The sequence below is a fragment of the Triticum dicoccoides genome, chromosome 1B (genome assembly GCF_002162155.2).
Source record: "Triticum dicoccoides isolate Atlit2015 ecotype Zavitan chromosome 1B, WEW_v2.0, whole genome shotgun sequence".
Lineage (NCBI taxonomy): Eukaryota > Viridiplantae > Streptophyta > Magnoliopsida > Poales > Poaceae > Triticum > Triticum dicoccoides.
Genome location: NC_041381.1, coordinates 691,769,285 through 691,781,946, shown reverse-complemented (window position 1 = coordinate 691,781,946; position 12,662 = coordinate 691,769,285). Strand labels below are relative to the sequence as shown.

Here is a 12,662-nt window from a genome sequence, read left to right as displayed (position 1 = left end):
TTAAGGGAAGACAAAGAAACACCGGGAAGAATAGTGAAATGAACGAAGATACATGAGACAATCTAGATACATGAGAACGAAGAGAGCACGAGCCGATTAAAGATCACTTGAACAAGGCACCGGTAAGATCGGAGAATGATAACTGCAAACTGAGAATGAATAAATCTTCGATGATGGGCTCCGGATAATCAAACTGAGAAGACTCTTGAATTACTCCAGATGGGTGAAAAAGATTCTCACAATCGAAAACAATTATGAGAGGATGGCAACAAGCTAGCACCACGAATCTTGAAGAGAAAAGAGCAAGATTAAGGAGAAATCCCTCTTCGGTCTGCACATGTTGAGAATGATGACGAGAACCACCAAAATTGTTGAGGCACTCCGGGATGAAAATTAGAAAGGTTGAACCAACGATGAAAAGAATTTGAAAGATCTTGGAGAAGGACATATGACTGATGATAATCATTCTTACGTCAAACTTCGAAAAGAATTTTAAGGACATCTCCGGGAGAATTAGAAGAGTCAGGTAAGATCCTGGGAAAAGACCTGTGGGTTAGGGCCCACTCAAAAGAACACCGTTGAAAAGATTTAAAAGAGATGCTGCACCGGTTGAATTAAATGACTTGAATGAGATACCAATCTCGAAAGAGCTTGAACGAATGCAGAGTGGAAACACGAATCTTCGAGATATCTTGAGCACTCCGGAACAATTTAATAGCGAGAGATGGATAAATATGAGGAGCACCGACAAGAGAAGGTATTTGAGACGAGAAAAAGGGGATATAATCGACAAATCTTGACTTGAATCCACCGGAGAAGAAAGAAAGAAGAATGACGAACTTGAAGTTCCGTTAGAAACTTCATGAGAATCACCGGATAAGAACATTGAAGGAAAAGAATGGAGAGACTTCACATCAACAAGATGGATACTCGATTAAGAAATCTGAGTCCTTGGAGAAAAACAAAGGGAGGGAGGGTGGGAAAAAACAAAGGCAACTTGGAGACGGAAGAAATAACACCGTTGAGAAGAAGAGATAATTGATCTAACTGATGTTGAAATGATTGGATCCACTTGAGGAGGAGCACACCGGTTAAAAAGGATTGACAGCACAATCTCGATGATCAAGAAGGATTAGTATTCGCATAGGAATATGAGAACACCATTTGGAAAAGGTATGGATTCAACATTTGACTCGAAGCAACTCGAATACCACAAATAAAACAAAACAAAGGATTGGCTTGCAGAATAAGCCGGAACAAACATATGATAGAGATTTCGTCCGAAGTTTTCGTGGTGGGGCCTACACGGGCTCGAGTGTACAACACCATCATGTACAAGGCAGTGCACATGACATACGAAGTGTCCCCGAGTCGGCATAGCCAAGGACTCTTTAAGACACAACGAGACCACTGTAAAACCGACCGTGAATAGGCGGACCACTAGACGTCGAACCCCAATTTCATATCATACATCTGTCGAAAAGATATCCTAAGCGCTACTTGATTTCCCACCTATGAAACTCCCGAAATTTTCCGGTTATGCAATCAGGTGTTGGGGATACAGGGGAAGCATAATATCTCACCCAAACTAGCAAATCCTACATCCAGCTGTATCCATCCTTCAACACATAACCAAGAAACCTTCGGAAATCGTCTACCTCAACCTTCGAAAAGCATCCGTTATACAAGTCATGGCAATACTCCCGTACTCACCTCAGTACTGGGTTATCGGGGTTATCTCACCAACAACTGCATAAAAGAGATTTTCGATGTCGGCGTACTAAACTCAGGTATTCCAGAACTGCAACGATAAAATTATGATGACAACACCTCAGAGCTCAACTCCCCGGGACACTTCCACTAAACCCCTGACAGGAGGCACCAAGACAATGTTCTCATCATAAAACCATCGGAACGATTCCAAGATACCCGCGTGATCCTAAATTTTTTTTAGTGAAATTTGAGAAGAGAAGAGTCAAAACTCTACGTCAGGATGCCTTACCAGAGCGATGAGGAGACTGGGAAGTAAAAAGAATTCCTAAACTCTCCGATATATAATTCCTAAATGACTCAAAACATTTTTCTAGACACAACTCGGCCGCTAAAAACGATCAAGCAATGGGGCTCCTAAGGTCGGGGAAGGCTCTGATACCAACTTGTAACGCCCTCGATGCGGCTATATCTCCCACGTGTCAAAGCACGACTTAGAGGCGTAACCGCATTGAAAGCAATGTCGCAAGTGAGGTAATCTTCACACAACCCATGTAATACATAAGGGAAAGAGATACATAGTTGGCTTACAATCGCCACTTCATACAATTACATGAATAAAGCATTACATCATCCAGATACAATCAAGGTCCGACTACGGAACCAAAATAAAAGAAGAACCCCAAATGCGACAAAGGTCCCCGATCGACCCCAACTGGGCTCCACTACTGATCAACTAGAACGAAACAACACAAAGGGCAAGATCTTCATCGAGCTCCTCCTTGAGCTTGGTTGCGTCATCTGCGCAGAGATATAGACACCTGCAAACTGGTTTTGGAAGTATCTGTGAGCCACAAGGACTCAGCAATCTCGCACCCGCGAGATCAAGACTATTTAAGCTTATGGGTAAGGTAAAGGTATGAGGTGGAGCTGCAGCAAGCGTCTAGCATATATGGTGGCTAACATACGCAAATGAGAGCGAGAAGAGAAGGCAAAGCACGGTCGATAAAAGTATGATCAAGAAGTGATCCTATAGCAACCTACGTCAAGCATAACTCCAACACCGTGTTCACTTCCCGGACTCCGCCGGAAAGAGACCATCACGGTTACACACGCAGTTGATGTATTTTAATTAAGGTCAACTTCGGGTTTTCTACAACCGGACGTTAACAAATTCCCATCTGCCCATAACCGCGGGCACGGCTTTCGAAAGTTCAAATCCCTGCAGGGGTGTCCCAACTTAGCCCATCACAAGCTCTCACGGTCAACGAAGGAATAGACCTCCACCCGAGACATTCCGATCAGACTCGGTATCCCGGTACAACAAGACATTTCGACAGGGTAAAACTAAACCAGCAACACCGCCCGAATGTGCCGACAAATCCCGATAGGAGCTGCACATATCTCTTTCTCAGGGCACACTCAGATGAGCGCTCCGTACAACTAAAACCAAACCTCGAGTTGCCCCGAGGGGGCGCTGCACAGGACTCTAGTTCGGACCAACACTTAGACAAGCACTGGCCCGGGGGGGTTAAGATAAAGATGACCCTCGGGATGCGCGACTCCTAAGGGAAAAAGGCTAGGTGGCAAATGGTAAAACCAATGTTGGGCATTGCTGGAAAAGCTTTACTTAAGGCGAACTGTCAAGGGGTTCCCATTATAGCCCAACCGCGTAAGGGACGCAAAATCCGGGAACATAACACCGATATGACGGAAACTAGGGCGGCAAGAGTGGAACAAAACACCAGGCATAAGGCCGAGCCTTCCATCCTTTACCAAGTATATAGATGCATTAATTAAATAAGATATATTGTGATATCCCAACAAGTAAACATGTTCCAACAAGGAACAACATCTCCATGTTCCAACAAGGAACAAACTTCAATCTTCACCTGCAACTAACAACGCTATAAGAGGGGCTGAGCAAAGCGGTAACATAGCCAATCAACGGTTTGCTAGGACATTGGTGGGTTAGAGGCTGAACATGGCAATTTGGGTGGCTGACAAGCAAGTGGTAGGCATCGTAGCAATGGCATAGCAAAAGAGCGAGCAAACTAGCATAGCAAAGATAGTAGTGATTTCGAGGGTATGATCATCTTGCCTGAAATCCCGCAAGGAAGAAGAACGAGTCCATGAAGAAGACAAACGGACGTAGACGAACGGATCCTCACAAACGCGACGTTATCGGAACCAACCCGAAGAAGCAACACCGGAAAGAAGCAAACAACATAGTAAACAACCAGCACATCAACATGGCACGATGCACAAACAAGAATGATGCATGTCCGGTTTAATGAGGCATGGCATGGCATGGCAAAGTGCACAATCAATCCTACAAATTAAGTGGAGCTCAATACGCAACGAGTTGCATATTGATGAAACACCACGACACGTTATTTAGTTTGATCTCGTTTATGTACTCAACAATATTAAATGTTGGTTAACATGGCAAGAGGGTGAAGCAAAGTAAAACTACCTATCTAGTCAAGTTTAAATGAGGCCGGAAGCAACGAACAACAATTCCGGAAACTCCTCATGAGCATAAATTAGGTTTGGTCCTGTTCTGTCCTAAACACGATTTTAGGGTTGTTAAACATGCAAAGTAAGGCCACCATGTTAAACTAGGCAAAATTCTACCCCATTTACATATAAAGTTTATTTAAATCGGAGCTACGGTTATTTAGTTATGAATTAAATCATTTTAGCATGGCATTTGAGCAAAATTAAACAAACAGCATTTTTAACATTTTTAAACATGGATGAAAGTGGCAGAATATTAATCTGCACAAAATTCTAAGCAGTTTGCATGTTTAAAACATTTTAATCCGATGCACGGTTTGTGAGTTATTAAATGCATGATGCTAAGGGGTTTTTCTGTAAAACTGTTAATCACTGGATAAAGCTAAAATCGCAGGTCAGGGAAAAAAATACACATGGGCTGAATCTGCTTGGCCCAACAGTGGTAGGCGCTGGGAGGCAGCTCACCATGGGCTCGGCCCGGTTCGGTGGTAGAAGGGAGGCCGGCAGGGGGTGCTCAGCTGGGCCTCGCGGGCCGTTCGGAGGGGAGGCGAGCGGCGCTGGGCCTTGCGCGGCACAGGGGAGCGGCTGGGCCGGCGGAGAGGAATCCGACCCACGCGGGAGTCAACGCGAGCGAGCGGGCTCCTTCTGGATCGAAGCAGAGCCATGGCAATGGCGGCGGCTGGCGAACTTGGTGGCGGGGACGGAGGAGAGGGGCTCCAGTGAGGTCAGGAATGGATGGATCCGGCGAAGGGGATCCCAGATCCGGTGACGGAGGTGGCCGGCGGCACTCGGGGACGCGGAAAACGGCGAAGTGGAGCTCGTCCATGGTGGCGGCGTTTCCTGTGGCAACAGAGGGAGGGAGAGAGCTGGTGAGGAGAGGAAGGAGAACGGAAAAGGGAGAGAGAGGGAGGCGAGGGCGGCACTGGCCTGCTGTCGAAGGGCTTGCCGGCGGCGAGGCTCCCGGCGACCGACGAGTGCAGAGCGGCGGAGGAGCTTGGATCGGGGTCTCCCTCTCCTGGTCTGGAGCTCGGGGAGCAGGGGCGACGCGGCGCGGGCCTCAAAGCCCAGATCGGGGCCCGGGCGGGCCTGGAGCGGGCCTGGCGGCGCGGGGTGATGTGGGCGCGGGGAGGCGACGTGGCAGCTTCCCGTTGGCTGCGGGCGCTGCTGGAGCGGCGGCTGGCCACACAGGGCACGCCAAGTGGCGAGATGGTGGTGGCTGGCGCCGGAAATTGAGGAGAGGAGGTGGGAGGCGGCGGCGCGGCCCTCAAGGTGGGAGGAGGCTGGCGGCGCGCGGATTTCGAGGAGGGGGGTTTGGCTGCTGCCAAAAAAAATGGAAGGGAGGCTTCCTTTTATAGGTAGGGGCTAGGGTTTGAAGGGTTAGGAGGGGTTTTGGAGCGTCTCGGAGCCTCCGATCGCGATCTGAAGGACCAGGACGGAGGGGGGGTTTTGGTGGGCTGCAAGTGGGTTGCGAAAAGAGGTTGGGCTGAGATGAGGGGAGAGGAGTGCAGCCCGGCAACTGTTTCCGGAGACCGAAAACGTCCGACGTTAGACCGGCTATACTGCCGCTATATTTATCCGTTGGGGCGTCAAACGAACTCCGATTGCGATGAAACTTGGCAGGCGGTCTATCTACACTATAATAAGACCACACACCAAATTTCAACCCAATCCGAGAACATTTTCCGGCCACTTATAAAATAATATTTCGGACATGCCGCAGGCGCGTGCAAGTGTGTCTGGGCTTAGAACGGACAACGGACGGAACGAGGAGACCGGGACGGGTGCAAGTTTTGAAAACATGATGATGCAATGCACATGATGACATGATGAAATGCAACACGCAAGCCAATGACAAGACAACAACAACGAATAACTGAACGACACCTGGCACATCGGTCTCGGGGCGTTACAGCCAGATCCCTCCTGCCAGCATCGACGCCCATGACTCGCCCATTGCCGGAGATGTGGAGAGGGTGCGACCAGAAGGAGGACAAAAAGGAAGAAGGAGGATACGATGTGGATGGCGCCGGAGCGCGGCTTAAATAGCCGCGGCCAGGTCATGCAAAGGGCCGGTCAGCCACTTCAATGCGGCGCAGCGGGCGGAGTTGGTTCCTCGGAACCTGTGTCCGCATTGATGCGGCGGCTGCTGAGAGGTAGCGTCGGTCAGCGCTGACATCTCTTCCTCCCTCCAGTCACATCGCGACATCAGTGCCGGTGTCCGCGTGCTCTGGGCCAGCATGTATGCGGCGTGGTAAGCGGCACGTGCATCGGTAGAAAAGCGCGGGAGGGACGGATGACGGGTTCTTGGTGGGCTCGGGCAGTCAAAAGCGGGCTTGGGAGCGGCTCGGACTCCCGCAAATCTCCCCCACTTTTGTCTCTGGTTTGCGGGAGAAATCGCGTTCGGACAGCTCCGCGGATCAATACATGTCGGTGTTGGATGGCTTCAACGATCCGGACAGCACGGTCCGAACGGTTGCGGAGGTTTACGGTCCGTCTTAGAGATGCCCTTGCACAAGCATATGTAAATGCAAATCAACTAACAACTGTGGACGTACATCATGTACATACTTAGTACTATTAGCTTGTGTGGAAAAGGTAAATCCATGGCGAACTTGAGGGTGGAAAAAGGTTACTGCACAAGCATCGCTGGTTTGAATATGCACCAGCATGCAGCACGCCGGAATTCAATCAAGCTTTGGAACAGGAGCGACTGTTTTTATCTCCACACAAACTATAACATTTCTTTCCGGCGCATGCCAGCATTCCCGCGCCAGCTAATTCGATGCTGCTTCGTACATGCAGGACCAGCCCCATACGTACGAATGTTTTCGGTGTCTGGATGCATTTTTCTCCTTCTTTCCCTAACCAACGGTCCTTTTTCTTCGCATATGTACTACGTGTATGGTAGAGAGTCAGACAAGAGCGAGACATCATGCCGTGAATGACCCGGAGGACTCCATCCACGAGACTTTTAGTCATCGTGCCCGCTTATACAAGTGGAACATTCTATTCCTACTGATCATCGAGACCACAGCAGAAGTGAGTGACATATAAAGCGGTTCATGCATGTGAGATAATGTACATTCTGTGTAAAATATTAGAACTCTAATATTCTAGTGTATTGATCTGACCCTTATAGGAGTATTGTATAGAGTTCAACGTGGGTCAGATATAAAGTACAAGACAACTCATACATGATTTAAATGTATTCTATCTCTAACCTTTATATCTACCTTAAACACAACTATACTTCTAACATCCCTCCACAGTCGTAGGCTCGTACCAGGAGTAATGCGGATGGTTGTGACTGAATTTAAAGCCTCGCGCTTTATTCAGACTTTAGTTAATCTTTCTCCACGCAAAACATCATGTATTTTGGAGTCAAGTTCGCGGCGGAAGGTGTCTATCGGTCTATATCTTCAACTATGTAAGTAACTAAGTGTTTTGATTTCTGGAACGAAACCTGATCCGTCTCTTATCCAGGTAGCAAGTAATATTTGTAAAGGACTATATATACATAATTAAGTTAGCACATCTGAGGCTTTCAGTCAACAACAAGAAATAATTTGTAGATTCTTTTTCTAGATAAAATTTTGTAGAGTTAGTTCCGAGCCATACGGTCCAGATAGTAAATGTATGTTAGCCAGAACTAATAGACACGACACACCAAAAGCCTACTATCCGGTGAGCGTAAATCCCAAAAGAGGAGATGGAATGAGGGCTCTTTGCTATGTAAGCAAAGCTATGTTTTAATTGATAGAAAAATCTCGACTCTCATTGTGTATGTCATTTCCACCGGCTTCGAATCGGAGGCTATGATGAAGTTATGGAGCAATGAACACCGATGCTGATAGGTTAACAAAGTTCTCACATTCCTTGGATCAAGGGCGGCACGTTTGGTTGTCCAAACCCCATGATCCCTTCTGTATCCCAGTTTATGTGGACTTTGAGTAATAAAGTTTGGTTTCACCCTTCAAAGAAAAATCTAAGCAAAGCTATGTTTAATTGAAAGGAAATGTAAGTAAATTTATGTTTTAGTTAAAATAAATGTAAGCAAAGCTAATCTGAGAGAGCGAGCTTAACGGTTTTGAGCAGTATGTGGAAAGCATGTCACGGTCACGCATAAAAAATGATTTTGCAAATACTCCTCTGTCTTAAAACTTTGAAAACCTCCCTTCTAAAGTTCCAAGTTGGAACACACTAAGCCATCCATTTTATTGATACACCTTTGGTGAAATGTCCTTCCAATTTCCAGGTCTGTGTAGTTACTTGAGACGAGAATAGAGTTAAGAAATGTAACTGAAAATTTTCTACTTCTGAAGAAAAAAGTATAACCACTAAATTTACAAACTAAATCATTAAGCCCGACAATTTTATCACTATCATGGCAATGTAAATTGCTCACGGATACCACTCCTAATCTGCAACTATGTGCAGCAAGTTCACAAAGAAGAAAAAGAATGAAGAAAAAACACAAAGAACTCTATACAAGCACTACTAATCAACATAAGCTAGCCGTGCGTACAAGCACCAGGTCGTGCATGGACCTCCTAACACTTTGCTCTTCCGTGTCCGTGTGCCACAGGAGACTCGCCGACAAGCCGCTCGTCTTGTAGCTGGAGCCGGCGTCATCGCAGTATGCGCCCTGCTTGGAATTGGAACTGAAATTTGGGATGGAGAGAACAAGCTCCTTGACATCAGAGCTCGACGACCGAAGGTGCGCGAGGATCTTGCTAAACTTGGGCCTTCGCCGCGTGATGGCTATGGATACGTCATTGGGGAAGAGATCCTTCCGCACGAAGGCGTGGTACATGGTGGTGGCTAGCACGCCGGTGACCGTGACAACGGCAATTCCTGACAACCCGACCGCCAGTGCCCGTGTCAGCGTGTTGTCTACCTCTGATGCATATAACACCGTCGCCAAGGCCACACTCGTCATCGGGAATGTGTATGCCCACCATGCCAGCGAGAACTTGAACCCCCTAAAGAGGTTGATACGCACCACCAGAGACACGTAGAGGAATAGCGAGACGAAGTAAAGGAGCTTGGAACCATCGTTGAACTCTCCAGAGATCCTTGTCCAGGCCATGGAAGCAACGCTAGGTGCCGCGACGAAAAGGAAGAACACTGGGTGGAGCTCCTTGGGGAGTTGCACGTTGGTGGGGAGCCGCTGATAGAGAGTGACAAATAGCACGACATAGTGGGCCAACCCGACGGCAAAGAAGAAGATGGGCAGCTCCCGAAGGCCCATCCTAGCACCGAGAAGTGCGCCGACAAAGTTGCCGACGATCGCGAGGTGGTTGGATGGATTGGCTACCTTAGAGAGGCGCCGCTCGCCACTAGACATCCACTGGCCATAGATCTTGAGGTCGAGGCACAGGATGGGCGCCATGAGCAAGTACCAGACGGCGTGGTGGATCTCCCACACCGGATGCGGCACGCCCTTGACAAGAAAAAGGCAGGCAATCCATGGTGCAAAGAAGAAGTTGACGCGCACGGGGTGGTGGAACTCGCGGCGGACGGCCTCGAAGTAGAAAACGACCTTTAGAAGGTAGGTGATGGAGACGACAACCATGAGTGCGACGGAGATCCACCAGAGGACGTGGTTGGTAGCAGGGTGCACATGAAGAAACTTGGTGGAGGGTTCCGACTCAAGGGTCTTCCACAGCATGGCCTGGCTGCTCACGCCAAGGCACATCCCAAAGGCGTTGATGGGGAATCGGAGCAGGAACGGCCATGTCTCGTCCTTAGGCAATACGGCCACCTCTGTCGACTGCAAGTTCACATGGTTATTAGTAAGGAGTGGTAAACTTTTTGCTGGAATGCTACACGGTGACGTGGTACGTACCCGAAGTGTCTCGAGCTCGGGTCCTTCGAGCGCGGCGAAGTAGCGGTCGGCGGTGGGCACTTCATCATCCTCGTCGGTTTCCTCCTCTGAGATCTTTGACGCTGCACCTTGCTCGACGTCGGTGTCCTGTGGCACCCCGCGGAGGCTGGAGAGCTGCCGCTCAAGGCGGCCAGAGAACGTCTTGAATTGGTCAAACCGCCGGTCTCGCTCCCGCATGCTGTCGCTCCGCAGCACCGCCGGCACCTCGCCGCCGACTCTGACCACCATGGACGGCTGCGAGTGGTGCCGGGCCTGCTTCAGCAGCTGCGGCACGGCCGGGTGGTGAGGCCGCTCGACCTTCGACACGCTCGGCGGGACGGCAGGGGCGCCCACGTCGGCCTTGTTGGCGCAGACGAACGGTGGCATGCCGAGCTGCGCGAGGTGGAGCCCCGACGGCGAGCCCGGAACGCTGATCAAGACAGAGCTCGGCGTCTCAGCATAAGCAGCCGCGACCGCCTCCTTGGTGCTCCTGCCGCCAGAAACGACGGCATCCGCAGCCTCCATCGAAGAAACGCCGGCGGCCTGCGACGGGATACGCAGGAGAAGCGGCTCCGGGGACGGAGCACACCCCGCCTGGCCGTGCACCGCCCTGGACGCCATGGCAACAACTTTCTCGCTCTCTGCCTCCACCGCTGAAGCCAGCAAAGCTCCTGAAGGCGCGTGCGAGATGGTGGTGACTGGCGAGTGAATGTATGTGCATCGCATAGTGGGCGTGGCCAGCTTATTTATAGACACATGGCCCGAGGGGAGGACGGATGCTCGGCTAGCCAGCCGATACCGACCGACCGGTGCTAGTGGCGCGCCGGCGGGCGGGGTAGTCAGGTCAGCGGCACCGGCACGGGGTGGGGTGAGGCACGCACGTGGAGGAGAACACAGGAAGGTTCCACGCATCACCGCACAGGCCGCACCGCACCTCTAAAAAGCTATTGCTACAGAGATAGCCCGCGTCACCGTCAGCAGTCTGCACTGTGCAGTGCAGCCAGCGGTCGCGCCGGATTCCTCCACGCCTCTTGCCCGTCTCTTTGTCACGTCCCCGGCGGTCGATGAATCCATGGGGACGAAATTCTTGTGCGTGTATCGGTGTATGCACACGGCCTCGACTTGGACAGATGGTCTGAATTGTGATGGAGAGCTCGACCGAGCATGTCTCATGCATGGGTTGGTGGGTGGTAATAATATTCTCCCCGTTCCTAAATATAATATATTTTAAAGATTTCAATATGACCACGTACAAAGCAAAATAAGTGAATCTACACTTTATATTATGTCTACATACATCCGTATGTTGTCCGTATTAAAAACTTTACAAGGCTTATATTTACAAATAGAGCGAGTACTATATACCTGTATTAATCTGATGTACAAATAATAGTACTAATACTAGGACGACGACAGGTTAATGGGTGCAAAGAATAAAATGGTGCATGTACGGGCCCATGCTCGTGCTCCAACGAGTAACACGTTTGAAAAAGAAAACTATGATAATACACATTCATTTATTTTGATAGAATTGTGGTCATATAGTAGTTTTTTTTCTCAGATAATGGAAGCTCTCATCAATCGTACGATTGCCCCGGCGTATGTGAGCTTTGCCACCGTGATTGGTCGGCACTATGCCAGGATTATATATCGATTATGCCAGACTATCTCCTAGCATTATAATATTTCCCCACTATGTACTCCGGCTTCTTTGCTTGGTGGACACATATCTTTGCCGGCCGGAAGGATCGACTGCATGAACACTTACACTTTGCGGGAGATGAGGATCACAACCCTCTGAGATGAACCTTAGACTTGACCCATGTGACTGGCTTTGTCCGTACGTACCGAACTGTGATGGTTACACTCACTACTTGATTCCTTTTTCAAAAGGAAATCGAAGGTACGAATGAACCTTTGCATGATTTGTAAACTAACGGGGGAAAAGCACATCAATCGATCTCCTAGGAAGCTGCATGCATGCGGTTCATTCCTTTGGGGAGGAGGAATCTATCTACGCGCACCGTGGTGCGTGATACGCGGCGCGTACGCGGAGAATGCACTGGACGTACGGCAGTTCAGTGCAGTGCAGTCAAAAAGTTGAGCCTGCCTCTGGTGTGGTGCCGGCCGAAAGATCGGTCCCGATCGACGGATAGCGTGGCCGTCTTATTCTTTATCCGGCTCTTGACCTTGACCGACGCGAGCCTATTCACTTGTCGCATACCATATCTCAACAGATTGGCATAATTTTTCTACCGCGTGTACAGCCCCATAATAATAGTGTTTCTTCAAAAAAAAACTCTGTTGTTCCGCGTCTTGAACTAACCATCCCTTAGAGGGTATTGTTAAAAGATCCTTGATTCCTAACGAAATCGATGTAGTAGTGGCTTGATGGAAGCCCAAAGTCTTTAGTTGATCCAGTATATGGGATGTATATCCCATTCTAAAATGATCTATTAATCTGCTAATAAGTCGTTTCATACCAGTTCCGTCATCTTAGCAGCCCGGCCACTACATACTCCACCATGCATGCAAAGTGCCGTGGTGCACACCAGAAGCCCGCACG

General features: G+C 49.2%; 1 protein-coding gene across 1 annotated transcript; it reads right to left on the bottom strand.

The window, feature by feature from the left end:
- Nucleotides 1–8,477: 8,477 nt before the first annotated feature.
- Nucleotides 8,478–10,777, bottom strand: LOC119349744 (S-type anion channel SLAH2-like). The gene is made up of 2 exons (XM_037617831.1): nt 10,079–10,777; nt 8,478–10,003 (listed from the first exon to the last, which is right to left on the bottom strand). The coding sequence occupies exons 1-2, from the start codon at nt 10,715–10,717 to the stop codon at nt 8,732–8,734; spliced, it is 1,911 nt and encodes a 636-aa protein (XP_037473728.1). The 5' UTR covers nt 10,718–10,777; the 3' UTR covers nt 8,478–8,731.
- Between the last annotated feature and the right edge of the window lie 1,885 nt (nt 10,778–12,662).

What these genes read in the sequence shown, in the direction of transcription:
- LOC119349744 (XM_037617831.1), bottom strand. Translation starts at nt 10,717, where the DNA reads ATGGCGTCCAGGGCGGTGCACGGCCAGGCGGGGTGTGCTCCGTCCCCG. An exon ending in CCGAGCTCGAGACACTTCGG is followed by an intron (nt 10,004 to 10,078) that starts GTACGTACCACG and finishes GTGAACTTGCAG; the next exon opens with TCGACAGAGGTGGCCGTATT.